The sequence below is a fragment of the Equus quagga genome, chromosome 3 (genome assembly GCF_021613505.1).
Source record: "Equus quagga isolate Etosha38 chromosome 3, UCLA_HA_Equagga_1.0, whole genome shotgun sequence".
Lineage (NCBI taxonomy): Eukaryota > Metazoa > Chordata > Mammalia > Perissodactyla > Equidae > Equus > Equus quagga.
In genome coordinates, this window is record NC_060269.1 from 150,837,643 (window position 1) to 150,857,571 (window position 19,929).

At 43.8% G+C, this 19,929-nt stretch overlaps 1 protein-coding gene across 2 annotated transcripts in view; it reads left to right on the forward strand.

The window, feature by feature from the left end:
* TBC1D14 (TBC1 domain family member 14) overlaps positions 1 to 19,929 on the forward strand; it is a 102,994-nt gene that overhangs the window by 50,940 nt on the left and 32,125 nt on the right. For both annotated transcript variants that reach the window (XM_046656088.1, XM_046656087.1), the window contains exon 4: positions 18,318 to 18,436. In XM_046656088.1, the coding sequence (XP_046512044.1) occupies positions 18,318 to 18,436 (119 nt within the window). The remainder of the gene's footprint in view (positions 1 to 18,317; positions 18,437 to 19,929) is intronic.

Consider the following 19,929-nt stretch of genomic DNA (forward strand, 5'->3'; position numbering starts at 1 on the left):
ACTGTTTGCATTTTGGTATTTTTCCTTTCAGTAATTTTTCCATGCACTTTTTATTTTTTCCAAAAGAAAAAACCATTTAAAAAGTTGAAAGTGAGTCTTTATGATTTGAATAGGTGTGAGAAGGGCTCAGGGCTGAAGACTGGGGGTGCTTTAGAACAGCGTGTGACTCTTTTAGCTAGAACACTGCGTGTGTAGACTTGAAGAATTGCCACTGTCGTCAGAAAGTTTAAGTCCTGGTTGGGCTTTGAGGCAGTTGCCGACTGTGGTAAGGATAGCTGCAGGAAGGGCCTTGTGGATCTCACTGTCCTGGATAAAACACTATCATGTGAGCAAAGGTGAGTACATGTGTTTGGGTTTGTATAACCTGGAATGTCTTGGATGGCCTTCTGGAATTTCAGGTCAGCTCTTAGACGTTAAAGGGAGAATACCGGAAGAAGACAAATTCAGCTCAGCTTAAAGTGATATTCATTCTTCTCGACTCTGTGTTCCAGGAAGTCTAGGTACTCAGAAAATCATAAATCATCACAGACTGCAGAAAGGATAAGCCTGGATGGTCAGTGCCAGTAACTGGTGGCAGGCCTACAGGTAAATTCTAAGACAAGAAGAAGAAAACTTCCTTCATTTTCATCATCCCTTGTTCCTTTGGAAAGTGAGTTTGAACCAGTTTACAAAAAAGAGCCGTTCTTGGTAAGAAGGAGTAAGCACACTCGAACCCGTCTCTCCCAATGAATGTAGCTATAAAACTTGAACATAGTACATGGAGCAGCTATTCGAGAATTCTGAAAAGTAAATAGTAGCAGGTGGATTGGAGAAGAAGACCAGAATTCAAGTACTCCTGGATTGATTGAGTTTACCATTTTTTTCCCCTCTGATATTCCCCAGCCTGAACTCAAGGTAGCCCCAAACCCAAAAATTGATGTTAACATAGAGAGAGCACTAGGAGAGGCTCTCTAGTTCTGGTTTGAGGATTGGGTCTCCTATCACTCAGAGAGAATGCAGAAACCCTGCTTTTCCTTTTTTTTCCCCTGTGTTCTCTTGCACTCCAGCCCCCAAGCAGTCTCATGGCACAGCAACAGGGGTTGGCAGGAGCCTAAAACTCTTAGGGAGGGGAGCTGATCAGAGGAGCTTTGTTCCCAAGAAGGTGGGGCAAACCCCTGATGCTTGATTCTCTCTCTCTTCTCCCACCACTTGGCCCTAAGGTAGACATAGTTGTCAGAAGTATGTAGCTAGAGAACCAGAAAAGGGGAGACCCAGCGAACCAGCAAGTACTGGGGGCACTGTGGAGAGGAGGAGCTTAGGAATGTGACCCTTTAAGGTTGCTAAGAACTCCTGGGCTTACCCCCAAGTTGTGGGTACGTGCATCTGACCCTAAACAGCATACGCAGACTTGGAGAACTGAACTCCGAGGTAGACCCCACACAAATCCCAGACTGACACTGGGGGGCGCACATGTGGGACAGATTCAACAAGTGCTAGGAAGGCTTTCAAAACTCAACTGACTTTGGAACCACAGCTCATAGAAGGCTGGTTGGAACTTGGGTTCAGTTGACAGATCAATAGAAATAATCCAGTCTGAACAATACAGAGAAAAAAGATTGGAAAAAAAAATGAACAGAGCCTTGGGGGCATGGAAAAATACTAAAAGTCTAACATTGGTGTTACTGGAATTTCAGAAGGAGGGGAGAAAAATGTGATGCATAAAAAAAATATTGGAATAAATAGTGGCTGAATATTTCCTAAATCTAGCAAAAGACATAAACCTACAGATTCAGGAGGAAGGAGCTCAGTGAACTTCAGACAGGAGAAAGCCAAAGAAGTCCATGCCCAGGCACACAACCAATTACTGAAAACAAAACAAAAAATCTTAGAGGCATCCAGAGAAAATGCATTACTCATTGGGGAACAACCATTTGAATGACTGTGATTTTCTCATCAGAAACCGTGGAGGCCAGAAGGAAGTGAAACAGCATTTTTAAAGTGCTGAAAGAAAAGAACTGTCAACCCCAAATTCTATATCCACCAAAAATACCCTTCAGGAATGAAGGTGAGATAATAAAGATATTCTCAGTGAAGGAAAAACCGAGAGAATTTGTTGCCAGCAGATCTAAAAGAATTGCTAAAGCAGGTTTTTCAGGCAGAGGGACATTAAACTAGAAGGAAACTTGAAACGTTAACAAGGAAGTGGAACAGAAAGGGTAAGTGGCCAGATAAATACATTGTTCTCTTAATGAATTCTTTAAAATATGTTTGGTTGAAAACAAAAATTATAATGTCTGGGTTTTCAGTGTATGTAGATTTAATAGGTAAGACAAAATATAAAGGAGGAAGGGATAGGTGGTAAAATTTCTACATTCCACTTGAAGTGGTAAGATATTGATTCACATTAGACTGTGAAAAATGAAATATATATTGTAATCCTTAGATCAGCCACTTAACTATAGAAAGAGTCAAAAACACAATAAATTAAAATGGAATTCTAAAAAAGGTTTAAAAAACTGAAATCAAAGCAGGAAGGAGGAAATAGAGGAAGGGAAAACAAAACAAGTAAGATGATAGGTCTAAATTGAAATATATCAATAATTATATTAACATGAACGATCTGAGCATACCAATTGTGTGTCTCAGTATCCATCGACAGATTGTCAGAATGGCTTAAAAAAACAATCCAGCTATGTGTTGTCTAAAAGAAACTCACTTCAAATATAAAATATGTGGGTTAATATTAAAGGATGGGAAAAGATATATGATGAAAACTAATCAAAATGAAGATGGAGTGGATATATTAATATCAGAAAAAGTAAACTTCAGAGCAAAGGAAATTACCAGGGATAAGGTGGAATGTTACCTAATGAAGACGTGATTCTAAATGCATATGTACCTAATAACAGAGCTCCAGAATGCATGATGCAAAAACTGACAGATGTAACAGATATGAAAGAAGTTATAATTGGAGTGTCAGTACGCCTCTCTAGACCGTAATCTAGAGCTGTCGACAGAATCAGCCAGGACATAGAAGAACTGACCATCAACAGCTGGACTAATTGACATCTGGAGAACGCTCCACCCTCCAACAAGAGCAGAACACATTCTTTTCAAGCATGCACGGACATTCACCAAGATAGACCATAACCTGCGTTGTAAAAGAAATCTGTAAAAATTTGAAAGTATTTATACAAAATATGTTCTGTGACCACAGTGGAATGAGACTAGAAAGCAGTGACAGAAAGATAACAAGGGCATCTTCAAAAACTCGGAAATTAAACAAGTAACACACTCCTCAATAAATAATGGGACAGTGAGGAAGTCACAAGGAAAATTAGAAAATATTTTGAACTGAACAAAATTACAGTCTATCAAAATTTGTGGGATGCAGTGCTTAGAGGGAAACTTATAGCGTTAAAATGCTCATATTAGAAAGGAAGAAAGTTCTCGAATCAATAATCCAATTTTCTACCTTGAGAAACTGTAAAAGGAACAGGTAAACCCAAAATAAGCAAAAGGAAGGAAATAACAAATGTGAAAACAAATCAATGAAATTGAAAACAGAGGAATAATAGTCAGTGAAACCAAAAGCTGCTTCTTTGAAATGATCAACAAAATTGATCAAACTCTAGCAAAACTGACAAAGAAAAAGAGAGGCATTTATGACCGAGTGGCATTTATCCCAGGAACGCAAAGCTAGTTTAGGATTTGAAAATAATCAGTGTAATTCATCATATTAACAGTCTTGGACAAATCTCTGGGGTATTATCTGAGTGTGTGAATCCAGTCTCAAAAGGCTACATACTGTATGATTCCATTTATAAGATGTACCTGAAAAGACAAAGCTCTTGTGCCAGAATTGGAGTAGGGTGTGACTACCCAGGGATAGCGTGAAGGTTTTGGGGATGACAGAGCTCTTCTGTATCTTGATTGTGATGGTGGTGGCAACAAGACAACATGTGTTGAAAGTCATAGAGCTGCATACACCAGAAAAGCGAACTGCATGTTAATAAATAACAAAATAAATAATAATAAAATAATAAAACATAAAACTAACATGAATGAATGAATGAATGAATGAATCCATCAGTTAGGGTACTTTTAACCCAGGCTTTCCACTTCTAAAGGACTGTATCTTCCAGATGAATGAGTGTATAGGTAGAGTGACCGCAGCACAAAGACTGGAAGCTATCTAAATTCTAGCAGTGGGGAATTGGTTAGATCCCTAAATGAAATACAGTGCAGACCTTAAAAAGCAAGATGAATATTCACTTGTGTTAGTGTGTTCTGTGTGTATAAGATATATGCATGTCCTTGTAAATGCAGAGACTATATCTGGAAGGATCCTCACAAAATTGGTAATGATAAAATTGCTTTGGAGAGGTGTGTGGGAGATAGGAGGGAGACCTATTTTCTCTGTATACCCTTTTGTACCTTTTGGATTTTGTTCCGTGTGCATGTCTACTCTAAAAAGTAATTTTTAAAAATATATGCCAAATGATAGAGAAAAAATTGTCCAGGAATTTTGGGCAAAGGACAGCAAAATGAAGCCAGAGGTAAATGGATACTCCCAAAATACAACTCACCAGTTCCCTTGTAACTCCTAGAGGGACACTACAAATTTGACACAATGTTTCCTAGAGGCCAGAGCAAAAAGGGAAACATTATACAGCTGATGGTGACCCAGAGTAGAAAGCTGAGCCTGTTCTGGAAGTTTTGGGTTGTCAGGGTGGTAGACGGCATGTGTGGGGGACTGGGGGCCTTTTGGTGGAGGGTGAGCCTGTCAGGAGATTATTTCACCAAGTGTCTGAGCCCCATTAATTTTGAGTTGTAGAGAGGCAGCAGGTTAATTGTATATCAAACTTCTACTTGATGCCTTTCTGGAAAAGAGGGGAAAAGGGAAGTGATCTGAAGTTTCTGCAGGGGAAGTGACAGTGTGGTTGTTTTAATTTGAACTTTGTTTTTATTCACTGGACAGATTGTCTCCTACTGTTGTCATGGTAACAGTTAATTTATTCTGAGAAATGTAACTCTTCTGCCTCAGATGCTTGTAAACAATATAAACTGAAATTCTATGCATAGTGCTTCTTAAGGTTTGCTTATATTCTTCATGTGGAAGTGACAAATTCCCCCTCGGTCTGAGAGGGCAGTGTTCGGGACACACTTTCAGTCTGACACGTGTGGCTCCCAGGAAGAAATAGGAATTTGCGAACAGGAAACACACGTTTGTTCTTTCACACATTTTCACTGGGACCTCTGGCAGTGCTGGGTCAGAGGGGTCTTGGGCTTCGGAAGGCAGGGGGCCAGGGAGGGACTCTGACCTAGGGGTCTGAGAGCCCTGAGTGTGCCTCTCGGTTCTGTCGTTCACAGGCCGTTCTGTGGTCTGAGGCCAGCAACTTCGCCTGTCTGAACTTCGGTCTTCTCCTCTGCAAAGATAGTGTCCCCCTTGCCTGTGTTCGTGAGGGTCAAGTAAGGTAAAGTGCGGGACGCTCCTGCCATAGCAGTCGGCGTTCAGTGGGAGCTCAGTAAAGGCCCGTGGCTTCTCTTGTTCTGGTCTCCCTTCGTGGCCACACCTTCACTCTCATGGGTGGATACAGTAAAAAACAAAACAAAACAAAAAAACTGCTGCAGGAATGGTTAGTGTGGTTTGGAAATTGCAGTTGACACCATGAATCTAGGATTCCATTTGAAATGGCTTAAAAAAATTTTTTTTAAGTTATAAAAATAGTTCATGAAAAAATACCTGGAAAATACTCAGATGATAGATGAGGGCAGATTAAAACAGGAAAGCCCTCTTCACCCCAAGACTGCACAGCCCCTTCCTGGTTGGAATCTTTGACAGTTTGGTGCTTACTCTCCCAGGCCTTTGCGGGAGCCAGGACACATACATATCAATTTCACCTGCATAAATACGTTTATGTGGTGGAATCATAGGCCAGGTGAGTTGTGCAGCTTCTCTCTGGTATGTACTCACTAGATACCCAGGAAACTTGCTGAACACATAACTTGAAGAATTTTGAACGTACAGGATCCCCATAAAAATATGAGACTCAAAGAAGTGACCAAAGCAGGAAGCTTTTATACCTTTTAGAGGAAACAATAAATATGTGAAAATTTGACAAGACAAAGGGGGTTTGGGGTAGTAAATTAATGAAGTAACAAGGTTTTTTATATAGCCGTCTTGGCCCTAAATTCTCTATCTCTGGTGATAAGGATGCCTTCTACCCTCCTAGTACAGGGAGGGTACCTTTCACATGGGAGAGTTATCTCCTGCTTTCAGGGGGGTAAAGGAGGGTCAGAATGCCCTTGCACCGGCTGTTTCTCAAGTAACTTAATTCAAAATAATCAGTATGCTGAAGTGGCATATTTTGGGGTAGTATATTCTGTTCCCCTTCCCAAGCAACCGCATAGGACTTTGAGAAACATCAGACCTGAGGAGAGTAAGGCTATTTCCACACCTTCCTTTAAGTTACGTTTCTAAGTTGAACTCAGAATATAACTTAAAAACATCTCGTCGGTGTATGGAAGCACTTTGGATCGAGTTTTCTCATAGGCACTAGAAACTCCACGGTATTTCCTGAATTAATTGGCAAGCATCGCATTCGTTCCTTGGTCTTATGCTTGTGTCTGATAGATAATGTGGCCTTAGGGCCATGAAGGGAGCACTATTTAACTTTTAATTTAGGAAATGGAAATCTTAATTCAGAGGCCAGGTATCAGAAGAGTTGACAGAAAGTGGCTCTGGAGTCAGACTGCCTGGGTTCAAATCCCACCCTCCCACTTACCATCTGTAATTTAACTAGGAAACTTACTCAGCCTCAGTTGCTGTATCTGGGGAAAAAAGAAGTGGAGGGAGATGATGCTCATAATACTTGTATTAGTTCCTGTTGCTGCTGTAACAAGTGACCGCAAACTTGGTGGCTCAAAATAATACAACTTTACTCTCCTAAGTCCTCCAGACTAAAATCAAGGTGTTGGCAGAGCTGGTCTTTCGAGAGGTTTCAGGAGAGAATCTGTTCCTTCTCTTGCAGCTTCTAGAGGCTGCTGGCATTCCTTGGCTTGTGACTGCATCACTCCGGTCTCTGTTTCCGTTGACACATTGACTTCCCTTTCTGTAGTCACATCTCCCTCTGCTTCCATCTTTTAAGGACAATTGTGATTATTTTGGGGCTGCCCAGATAATCCAGGATAATCTCCTCCTCTCAAGGTCCATAACATTAATCACATCTGCAAAGTCCCTTCTGCCACATAAGGCAACAACCACAGTTCCCCAGGATTAAGACATGGGGGGCCATTATTCAGCCTAGCACAGTCCCTACCTTGTGGGATTGTTAGGATTGAATGACACTGCTTGTTGTCAGGTCTCAGCTCAGATGCTCTCTCTGAGACGGTGTCTTCTAGGAGCTTCTCCCTGACCATCCAGTCTGAAAGACCACTCACCATTCCCCCATTGGTCATCACTCTGTCACAGGACTCTCGGGTATTTTTTCCATCTTAAATTCTTGCCTGTTTGTTTGCTTCTGTATCACTGCCTCTCAACCGCTTCTAGAATGTATATTCGTGAGAGGAAGGCCCAGACCTCGTTTGCTTGTCAATCGCTTTATCTCCAGCGCCTAGAATAGTATCCAGCTTAGTGGATGGTTAATACGTATTTGTTAAAAGGATAAATGAGTGTCGAAATTTCAAAACATACCACTTTGTGGACTGTTTTCTTCTTATTTCCTTGACAATGTAGGCATTATCCCATATCCTTAAATACTTTTCTGTGATCTCATTTACTCAGTAAGTAATGGTCTTTTGTGCAGCTGTCTCATGATTTAATTAACCAGTCTCCTAGACAGGGCACTGAAGTTGTTCCTTCAGTAACCTTCTGACCCCTATGGAAACCAGTGGTCTGTAGCGCGGTTGGGTTTGTCAGCCTGTCTGCCAGGATGCTATAGTGGACGAATGAGCCAGTCTTACCTCCTTGACCTCAAAGGGTAGAGACAGCGGTGTGACAGATTAATCAGATGAGCATATAAATCTAGTATGCTGGTGGAAATACAGGAAGCCTGTATGGAATGAGCTCTGGTTAACTCAGAAAACTTCGGGAGGGGACCAGCCCCGTTGCCGAGTGGTTAAGTTCGTGTGCTCTGGTTCCGTGGCCCAGGTTTTCACTGGTTTGGATCCTGGGTGCAGACATGGCACCGCTCATCTAGGCCATGCTGAGGTGGCATCCCACATGCCACAACTAGAAGGAGCCACAACTAAAAAATATGCAACTATGTACTGGGGGGATTTGGGGAGAAAAAAACCAGAAAAAAAAAAAAAAGAAGATTGGCACAGTTGTTTGAGCTAACTTTAAAAAAAAAAATTTATTTTTCCTTTTTCTCCCAAAGCCCCCCCGTAAAAAGTTGTGTATTTGTACTTGTAGGTCCTTCTAGTTGTGGCCTGTGGGATGCCACCTAAGCATGGCCTGGTGAGCGGCACCATGTCCGCACCCAGGATTCAAACTGGTGAAACCCTGGGCCACCAAAGCGGAGCACGCGAACTTAACCACTCGGCCACGGGGCCAGCCCCCTCAGGTACCAGTCTTTAAAAAAAAAAGGAAAACTTCAAGAGGAAAAATTCTTTACAGGTAGATTAAGATAGACTTGAAATCTAATGCCAGACTGAGATGGAGAAAAGGCTCTATTAATTTTTGCTTTAAGTTTCAAAATTTAGTAAAAGTCAACCAAGTCATCACATGGTATAATATATAGTTAAAACTTTGTAAACAGTATTCAGTTCTAAAATACGTGATAGAAACTACTGTTAAAGTAACTTGCAGGTTACAACCTGCTGGAAGAGATGAGCAGTGTGTTTTGGTAAGCATATCTTAATGCATATTTAACACATGCTTAATGTGTATCTCTCTCATTTAAATTTAGTGAGCCCGTAGGCTCAGGTTGGCTGACTTCTAGTGTGTGTGGCAGTAGGTGTTGGTAGGAGGTGTGAAGGGGCTAAGAACCCACTCCTCTCTGTGAGAATGGAGCTTCACAGTGTTAGCTCTCTGCTAGCTGCAGGAATTGCTTTCGGAAAGTCACCAGTAACCCCTCAGGCTGGGTCAACTGCCTCCTGGGGCTCCTGGAAACCTCAGAGTTTTCTCTCAGTCATAGCAGCCAAGCACCACCCATGTAGTATAATTATCTGTCTGCTGGTCTGTGAGCAACTCTGGCAGGGACTTTGTTCATCTTCATTCCTAAGGCCAGGCCGAGCACCGGAAGTGCTTGTTGGATGGATGGATGGGTGGAAGGAAGGAAAAATGATGGATTCCACAATGCCGAGTGTCTCCTCTGTGCCATGTGCCTTGTTAGCCTTCAGTGGTGAGAAGACCACTGAAGTCCCTTCTCTCAGAGGTTTTACAGTCCCTTGAGGGAAATAAATATTAATCAAATAATCCTGTAATTACAAGTGGTGATTAAGTGCTATGAGGAAACAGGACCTGATGCTAGGAGAGAGAATAACTGGGCTTTGCTGTAGTTTAGACGGGTAGGAAGTGGTGTGGGGATGGTTATTTAAGATGAGGTCTGAAAGATCTGTCACCAGCATTCTTACTAGTTTTTTCCCTTTGTGAAGAAAAATTTCAAGTCCACAGAAAGATTCAAAGAATGATTTAATGAACACTCATATGTGCTCCACTTAGATTGAATAATTGTTGCCATTTTGCCATTTTCATTTTATTGTGCCTGTTTCTGATTTTTAAAAATGGAACCATTTGAAAGTAAGTTGCAGATACCATGATATCTTATCCCTGAATATGTCAGCATACAGCTCTTCAGACTAAAGGCATTCTCCTACATAACCATGGAGCCGTTATCACATCTAAGAATGTTACCAGTAATTCCGGAATAGCGTCTGACCGTGACCGTGTCCGTGACCTGACCATGCTCTCCTTTCCCCAGTCGCACCAAGCTGTTCTTTGTGAGCCAGGATCCCGTCAGGTTTGTGTATTGCCCTTAGTTATTTGTCCCTTTATTCTCTTAATATAAAAGTTATTTTACCATTTTTTAAATGACATTTGCCTTTTCTTTTTTTAACGACCATGGGTCAAAGATTCATTTAACACATTGAGATGAGTTAAATGGTAAAATTGATTCCAAGGGCACTTGAAGAACTAGGTTTTTATAGACATAAAAACAAGAAAAAATTAGAATAAGATTGCTAGGTTAGATTTAAACACACAAACTCGTGGGGACAAGAAAACATAATCTCTAGAGTAATCTTTCCTATTGGACATAAATTCGCAAGTTAATATGTCACTTCACAGTTTCTGGGCTCTAATCGAGTAATAAATAGCATAGGCATGTTCTCCTAGAGAATTAAATAAACTTCAGGCAGGCATGTTAAAAATGCCCAGGTGTGAATTGAAAGGACATCCCCCCATGCTTTTCTCTTATTTCCAAATTTTTGAATAATTCTTCTTAATAAGGCTTTCCCTAATTCTTCCAGCCAGCATCGGCTTCTCCCCTTTTATCCTATTACTTTTCAAAAACAGCTTTATTGAGGTTTAATTATTATACCATAAAATTCACTCATAAAAGTCATGTGTTCAGTGATTTTTAAAATAAATTTATACAGTTATGCAACTATAACTGCAATCCAGTTTTAGAATATTTTCATCACTCAAAAAAGTTCCCTCATGACACTTTGCAGTGGATCTCAGGTCCCACCTCCAGCTCCAGGCAAACGCTGACAGGCTTTCTCTCTAGAGATTTGCCTTTTAAAGAAATTTTGTCTAAGTGGAATCATGCAAATTATCTTTTGTCTGGCATCTTCCACGTAGGGTAATGTTTTGAGATTCACCCCTGGAGTAGCGCACATCACTAGTTTCTTCCTGCTCATCGCTGTGTCGGTGCTGTTTGCCATTCCTTGTTTGATGGACTTTTGGATTGTTTTTGGTGTTGGACTGTTATGAATAGCACTGCTATGAATATTTGCATGCAAGCCTTTCTGTGGACCTGTTTTTCTATTTCTCTTGGGTCGCTTCCTAGAAGTGTGGTAGGTGAACTATATAAGAAGCGGCCAAACTCTTTTCCAAAATAGCTGCATCCATCAGTGGCTTATGAAAATTCCAATTTCTTCACAAACTTGCTGTCACCTGTCATTTTCTGTCTTTTTGATTACAGCCTGATGGACATGATAGGCTTCTTCTGAGTGAAGAAGTTTCTGGTGGTAATTTGGTAACGCTGTCATCCAGAAAACCAGCTGGGCAAAGCCTGGTACTCATGGGCCTTCTGCATCGCGGAAGGAGAATCTTGTATTGCCTCAGGCTGGATGTGTTCAGCCTTTGGACGTTGGACCCATGGGCAGACCAGGAATAATTTTGACCCTATTCAGATTTTAAAGATTTTTTTAAAATTGAGGTATAATTTACAAACAGTGGGTGTTCTCATCTGAAATGTACTGTTCAGTTCGTTTTGATGAATGCACGTCAAGCTAACATCGTCACCCTGCAGTTTCTACTTCCCCTCCCCAGTCAATCCCCTGAAGCAATCACTAGTCCTATTTCTATCAATGTGTATTTTTGTGTGTACCCTGACGTTTTGATTGAACTAATGTTATTGTAGAAAACACGAGCCACAGTAGAGTATAAAGAAGAGAGTAAAAATTGCTCAGAATCACCCCACTGCCCAGAGGTTACTAGTGTTAACATTTTTACCTAGTTCCTTTTGGTGATATACATTTCTTATTTTAAAAAGTCTTACAAAGCAGAGCTTTGCCGTACGTTTGGTGTTGGCTGCTTCCGTCTTGGAATGCACATTGTCCAGCATGATGTCTGCGTGCTGACGACGCGGCATAACTTGCTTAGTGTGAGCACTCAGGCCGGCCCAGTGTAACCGGGGGATGGAATTCCACCGCCACGCTCCGACGTAGAGAGGGCGCCGCGACCTCCTCTAGCTGCCGGCCAGTCAAAGCCCAGGACCTCGGGGAGCAGGGGTCTCCCCGCCCCGCCGCCCAGGGTCCTTGCGAGCCAGGCCTGACGCGCCGAGCCGGAGCATGCGGATCGGCGGCGCGGCATCTGCGCGCGATTGAGCGGCCTGCCGCCCCCGCCCGCGCCGGAGCCGCCGGAGCCGCCGCAGCCGCCGCCCGAGGCCCGGCCGGGAGCCCCGCTCGCTCGCTGGGGCATGGAGCCGCCGGCCGCGCGCCTCTGAGCCCCGCGGCGTTCATGGTGAGTGGGGCCGCCGCCCGCGCCCTCCGAGGGGCCTGCCGCCGGCCTGGAGGGGGCCCTCCGTGGGTGTGCCCGGGTGCATGTGTGTCACATACGTCTGTTCCGACGAGCCGGAGCTTGCATGTGGCCGTCGTGCTGCGCCTTTCTCCTCCTGCCATTCTTTGTGTCTGTGATTCCGTATGATTTTCTAACAGCATTCAGGTTGATCGGCACAGTGAGAGACAGAGAGAGCCCGCGCGACCTTGAGTCCTAATTGTTATCGCCAAAATGTGATTGCCTCCTCTTTTCAGATTCAGGTCAGTCCAGGCCAGGCCCCCTTCTAGAGGCCAGAACGGCCTCGCCCGCGGTGCTGGGGAAGCCTTTGTGTGAAGATCAGCCTGCACCCTGTTCCTCTAGGTCCAAATAGGGTGGTCAGATTGCAGCAGCAACCAGGCGTGTTACACCCCCGGCTCAGTTTTAATACGTTTCATTCACCGGTTCACAGGTTAAATTTTGTGTTCTAGGTGTCTTGTAAGGAATAGGACAATTAGAAAAGGCCTCCTGAGAGTAGTTTTCCCAGGTGCCAACGTTTCCTGTAACTTAGACAATGCTTTCTGGGAAAATACTGCGGGGAATGTGGATAAGAGAACTGAAGTATGAGGAGGCCTCAGGGGTTCTAAGGGGTCCCTCCTGCTGTGAGATCAAGCCTGAGCGGTCACTAGGACTGTCTTTTGGAAGGCTGAGCCTTTGTAAGACATGCACAAGCCATGCATCCCCACTAAAAATGGCAAAACAAGTCTCATTCCAAATTCTGAAGGAATGCTCCTCTCTCCTCCAGAATTGCTTGTTATAAGTGACAAAGTGTGAAACCAGCTGCAGTATTCTGGGCTCTGCACTTTTGTTTAGTCTTCACCACAACCCTGTTAATACCCGTCTTAATGGGAAATACCGTGAAAAGTAATTGTGTAGCAGTACAATGATAGTAATCCTCCTTGTCATTTTCTGGGCACTGCTGTGGCTACGTGTCGTATGTTAATTCATTCTTATTTAATCTCCTCATTTAAGAGATGAGGAAACAGGCTTGGAAGGATGGAGGAATGTGCTCAAGGTCACACTGCTGGTGGCGATGGTCAGGGATGGTTCAAACCCAGGCCTGCTGCCACCCCCCGGTGCTTCCCCTGCAGGCTGCCTGGGTCCTCAGCCTGTGCAGATGTGGTTGCTGTGCTGTCACTGGTGTTGGTTCATGTCACCCTTTTAATAGGTACCACATGAGGTAACCTGCTATGCTTTATTCCAGACATCCCTCCAAAACCCTTAGTGCTTATTTTAGAGGGCTCATCTTGACACTGTATACAGTTGAGTCAGAGACTTGAGCACTGGTTTTCACTGATGACCCTTTCTTCTCCTAGCTAACAAACATTTCCAGGAAGCCAGGGGGCTTCTGCTGGCTAGATTGTTGGCATAACTGGCTATCTTTGCTGTACTCTTCCAGTTCTGTAAGTGGCATTGATGACCCCTCTTGTCACTGTAGCAGGAATACTTTCTTTTCATTGTTTGAGAATCTTGATCTTTTCTTCTTCCTCCTCTTAAAACAAATGTCTGTTGAATTAGGCTTTTTTTCTTTTCTTTTTTAACTGGCAAATTATACTCTTAATTCGAGAGTCTAATGCCCTTATCCTTGCCCTTAGCACTGTTTAGATCATACACATAAGGCAGACCCTGCCGTCAGGTGCTCAGGTGCGTCTAAGCGGCTCATCGCCTCACTCTGTTTACTTTCTGTCTCTGCACTGAGTTTAACTCATTCCCCCTCCCCGCTTTTGTTCTCTCTGGGCTTGTCCCGCCAGCTCTAGGTGGCTTGTTGATGAGGCCATAAAATATAGAGCGGAACAGCTTTGACTCAGCATCAGTTCCCATTTAAAGTGCTCATGTGTGTCTCTCGGTCACTGCTTGTGCTGTCAGGATACCTTTCCCTCATGCCTTGTAGGCCAGATCTCCCCTGTCCTTTTCCACTCAAGTGACACCCTTTATGAGACACTTTCCTTGATTCCCCCCAGCCACAGATGTCCTGTCCTCAGGGCTCTCACAGCATGTGGTTTGCCCTCTCATGGCATTTTTCCTTATCTCCCCTGGTTTCCTAGCCTCTGCTAGCATCTTACCGCCCCTACTAGAGTGAGCCCTTCAGAGCTGGGCCCCTTGTGGTCCTTTCTCAAATGAGCTTCCTCTTTTTCAGGTGGTCCCTTTCCCTCTTCCTCCTGCCTGCTAAATCTGTTTTGCTCGTGGCCCCTGCATGGAGCTGAGGCTGTGCTCAGCTGCCCTGGGTTGCTGCTTTTTTCCTGACCCTTTGCTGGTCATCAGACCACAGCCCACAGCTCAGCCCCTGCCTAGGTGCAGCAGGTTTCTATGCTGCTGTCTCATTGATGTTGGTCTTGTCTTCCCAGCAGAAAACATGGTAAACTACTCAGGGCGGGGACTTTGACCTACTATGCTTCTAAATTAGTGGCTTGCAGACTCTTTTGACATGACTCCCTGGTTAGACACTTGAGGCTCGGTGCAGAGGTAAAACTAGGTATAGAACTGAAACAAACTCCTTGCCATGTGCACTCTGATATTTTTTATTGTTTGATTTTTTTAAAAAAGCTGCCATGACCACTTAAGCGGATTTGCCACTGGAACTTTGAAGAACCCTGTTCTGAATTCCCTCTCCGGTTGTACAGGGCGTTGGAGTCTGTAGCGGTCACTTGAATGGGTGATTTATACCGATTAGCATGCAGGGCTTCTGATGAATGGCGTTGTGTTTAGACTCAGAGACTTCAAAACTTGATCCCAGAAGGGTCCCAAGGAGAGAAGAAACTTTGGAATGACAAGTTGGGCTGAGGCTGGGATGACTCTGATGTTTGCCTGGCACATAGAAAGGGCTCACGCTTTAGTGGGCAGCCATTTAATATAGATCACCTCATCTCATCAGGATAATAGTCTTCACAGCTGTTACCGTTTTATAGATGGGAAACTGAGGCAGACTGAGACGCAAGATGACTTGCCTCAGGTCTTTTTCCTTCCAAAGCCCTAGCCATTGCCACATCACGTGCTGACCCCAATGTTGATAATTCAGAGCTGAAAGTTGTTTTTCCAGGGACTTTTTAACCACTGCTTCCACCCACCCCCCGAAAAAGGGGATCCTTAGAGTGAATAGTCCTCTTTGTTGTTTCTAAGGTCGGTTTGTCTGGTTTGGAAGATGAGCTTACTGTTGACATTTCTCCGTAGCTGTGGGAGACCAAGGCTCAGAGCAGGACCTGTGACAATTCCCACTGCCATTCGTGTTTTGAAGGGGCTCTCCCTAAGATTTCAAGTACTATGGGCAGGCCAAGCCGCCTCTGTTTTTCTTTTTCTTTTTAAATCATGTAGTGCTCTATGCGATTAAAGTATAAGTATTTGCCCTGCATCTGCAGCTCCTTCAGTGTTACGAGTTTCTGTCGTGGTTGAAGGCTTTGTGTGGACTGAATATGAGTAGCTGTTACTTCTGCATCATGTCCACAAGCGGCTGGCACGGATTCTAGAGGGCGGCAGTCTGGTGAAAAATGTGTCGACAGAGCCAGAATGCTCACCTTCTGAGCCCAGCTCCTCCGCTGCGCAGCTGGGCCTCCTCCTTTCCATCTGTGACATGGGGACAATGGCATCTCCTCCCTCAGAGGGCTAGTGTGAAGGTGAAATTGAGTTAATTCGGTCTGTCTAAAGCGTCAAGAAGTGCTTGGCTCGTTAATGTCAGCTGCTGCCGCTTGTTATTAGTAATAGAGCTTCTGAGCTCTAACTGAAGAGGTCTGACCTTTTTGGTCATGAATCAAGGCATTTAATTCATTTTACTCCTTTTCGTATCTGAGCTTTTGCAGACTTTGCAGGGCTCTTTGATAGCTTGGCCCTAGAGTCTTTTTTTTTTCCTTATACAGTTATTTCAGGTCTTAGGAAAAAGAAGAGAATGGCATCGGCATCCAGGGCTACCCTTTATTGACGCTTCCTCTGCTCCCAGGCCTGTGCGCCCTGCCTCACCAGGCTCTCCCCATTCCTTAGCCCTCTCTGGTGGGTACTGCTTCCCTTTTTGCAGATGTGGAAATGAGGCTCAGGGATTCTAAGTAAGTGCTTTGCTGGAAGTCATGGCTGGTTCGTGGTGGATCTGAATTTGCTCCCAGACCTGTCTGGCTCCCGAGGCCCCACTTAACCGGTGTGGGACTCAACCTTTTCCCTCTCAAACTCCACACCTGTCTGTTTGAGCATATCCCCAGAAGAGGCTGGGCCAGCTCAGAGTGGAGAGTCCTGCCAGCTCAGCCCCTGCCGGCTGTGTGCTTAGGCGCAAGTCACTTCCTTCTGAATCTCAGTTACCCCATCTGTAAAATGGGGTGCCACTTGCCGTAGAGATCGTTACAGGGATGAAGTGGGACAACATGTGTAAAGCACATGAAAGAAAATGGAAAATGGGCGTCCAGATTCTGGGGCTTCTAACTTTGGAGGTCAACATCTCTGGCCTTGGCATATAGTTCACTAGAGCAGGGTCAGCAGTAAGAGGCAGTGAGTAGTGGCAATTACTAATCCTTGTTAAATGCAGCATGCCTCAGAATCTTCCTCACATACAGCTTTTGGTGTATTTCCTGTAAACTTCAGGATTTTGCCATCCAGGTGCTAGATTGGAAGCTTCCTGAGGGCCGCTGCTGTGTTGAGTCACAGCTGTGTGCCTGGCACATGCAGGTGCTCAGATGTTTGAATTGAAAATGCGAGTCAGTTCTCTCAGTCTTGGGTATGTGGAGGTCATTGTAGTATTTGAGGGGAACCATTTAAGTGTCAGGGTAAACGGTGTTAAGACATCTAACCTCGTGCATCCAGATGTACAGAAACTGCCCCACCCACGTGCTTCTTGGCACACACCCTTCTCATAGCCTTTGTTTTTTTAGGAAATAAACTTTCCTTTCCACTTTTTAGAAACCTCTATAGATTTTTCTGGCTGAGAAAGTAATTTTTTGCTAAATGATTTTACCAGTAACACCCCTCTTGGCAGCTAGTGTCGGTAAAATTCATTTAGCAAATCGCGTTCTACTCAGGATGCTGCTTCTGTTGTCTGGAGAGCTGGTTTAAATCGTGGGTTAACCACTGGTTTGTTTGTCCTGTCTTCCCTATTAGGTTATCTTCTCCTAAAGGAGGGTCCCAAGAGCTTTGTCTGTAATAGGCAACAAGAAAATATATATATATTTTTTTAATTTGCAGAGGGGCTCAGGGCACACACGCACATGCACACATGCACACACATAATTTCAGAAGCTAGACTCTTTGGCACCAACTTGCTTGGCTCTCCTGAACTCTTCTGTTTGGGTCTTTGGAATGTGGGTCACCAGGTGTGACTGAGCTTTCCTGATTGCCGTCCATGGGACAAATTAGTGACCTGGTAGTGTGGAGGCTGCTCTTAGCTTTCCAGGGAATGGCACAATTATTTATGCAACAGCTTATAGCGATGGCTTCATACAGAGATGTTAAAGAATTTCTGTTTTGATGTTTCTGGTTTAAGAAAATGAAACAGCTTTAATCATCCTCATGGGAAAGGTTTTTAACCCCTTCCTCATTTCAGAAAAGATTTGAAGGGCTAACAAAATACATAAAATTCCATGGGATAAAAGGAAACGGATTAGAAGTTTAGGATGGGAGTGGGTACAGGAGATGAAGTTGGGGGGGCTCAGATGAATGCTAGAATTGGCTGAAGCTCTGGCTCTGAGCATCCTCGTGGCCACTGCAGTAATCAGTTAAAATTTACGTTGTCCAGAGGACAGGAAAAACATCCTTTGCCACTTCCCCAGGAGAAGCATAGGAGACCTGAGATAGTATTGTTGGGCCCTTATAAAGGGGCAGCTAGGATGATGAGATCCTTAGTGACTTCCCCACCAATATAGGAAGCCCCCAGTCCTCATATAATAAAGTGATGGCATATAATAAAGTGATGAATTGCCGAGCTGTGGGATCCCTTTCTTTCATTGGCAGTTTTTCCTTCTGAATAGCAAGAAATATCTTCCGTGTATCATCTTCAAAATCAACCTAAAAGACTTTATGACTAAACAACTTTATTGCTTTCAGAAGGGCTTCGTAATATCAGAATTGGCCGGGCCCAGCGTTATCTGTCGTTTCTTTGTCCTAGGAATATGAAGACAAGGCTGGACGACCCAGCAAGCCACCGTCTCCAAAGCAGAATGTGAGGAAGAATCTTGATTTTGAGCCGCTTTCCACCACCGCACTCATCCTGGAAGACAGACCAGCGTGAGTCTTGAGAAGGATCTACAGAGATGTTTGCTTTAGTGGATGAGTACAATTTGCTAATCCCCTTGTCATGAGAAAACAACTAGGGTCACAAGAGGGAAGCAGTGTAGTAAGCCGTCACTTACTAAAAATGTTGAGTTCCTCTTTATTCCCTGTATCTGTGTGTGTTCCATAATGATGTAAACAACTAATGATTTTTTATTTTAATTTAGCATTTAAAAATATTTAAGTAGGTATTGTAACTTATAGACTGGCTTGCAACTACAAGCAACACCAGGAAGTCTGCTCTAGACTGGGCGTTCTGGAGGCATCCGTGTTGTGGAACAATGCCTGGCCCAGCCTCCCGGGGGGATTGGGATCTGCAGGAAACAGTCTGGGTGATCGTAGCAAGTCCCTCCTCTGTGTGCTGAGGAAGTGGATTTAGATGGCTGATTTACAGATTGTGTTTGGAGGCCTTAGTGGGGTAAAGAGATTGCTCCTTCATACCAAACGAAAGCTTACCTCTTTTTAAGTATTGAGTTTCGATAAAACATTGTGTTTGAATCGAAAGATTCCACTGCTTTAGGGAAAAAAAAGACTAAAACATTGTGCTAGAATCCCAAAGGTCCCTGCCAGCCCTGAAATTTAAAATTGGTAAAATCTAAAGAAGAAATGTGTCTTCTGCTGTTAATTCTTGGTCCTTAGAAATTGTAGATGAGTGGGTAGATAGGAGAGAAACCTGAAATGGAGGGTTAAAAAGGTAGATGGAGATTTGGACCACCCTGTGAGGTCCAGTCCTTGTAATGCGCTCTGAAATGTGGACTGGGGAATTGTGCCCTGTTCTGTAGCGAACGACAGTCATTCAGAGTATCCAGGGGAGGGTGGGTTACACTGTGTGAGGAGCACAAGCACCGAGACCTTGCCACCCTCCCAGTTTTCAAGGGCCAGCAAATTCACCAGCATGTTTCTCAAAGAGAGCATGCATTTTATTTTTTTAACAAGATTTGAAGTTGCATGCCATATTTAGATGCTTAGAACTATGGTATAAATTTGTATATGAAGAAACAAAACAGATGAACTGCATAGCTAACATGAAAGTTGCACATTTAAGAAAACTGGCCAGGGCCAGCCCTGGTATCCGAGTGATTAAGTTCCGTGTGCTCTGCTTTGGTGACCTGGGTTCAGTTCCCAGGTGTGGAACTACACAACTTGTCTGTCGGTAGCCATGCTGTGGCGATGGCTCACATTAAACAAAAAGCAAGATTGCCAACAGATGTTACCTCAGGGTGAATCTTCCTCAACCAAAAAAGGAACTGGCCAGGAAAAGTATTCATCCATGTATGTAATATGTGCCATTAGGGTCCCTGCTTTAAGGATAACTGTGGACAATTATTAGTGCATTGTGGTTAAATCAAAGTTTCTTTGGAGAGGGGGGTGAAAAAACACCAAGAGATTAAGTGTTTCTCTCTATTGGAATTATGGGTAATTGGGTAGTTGTAAATGTGTAATTGTTA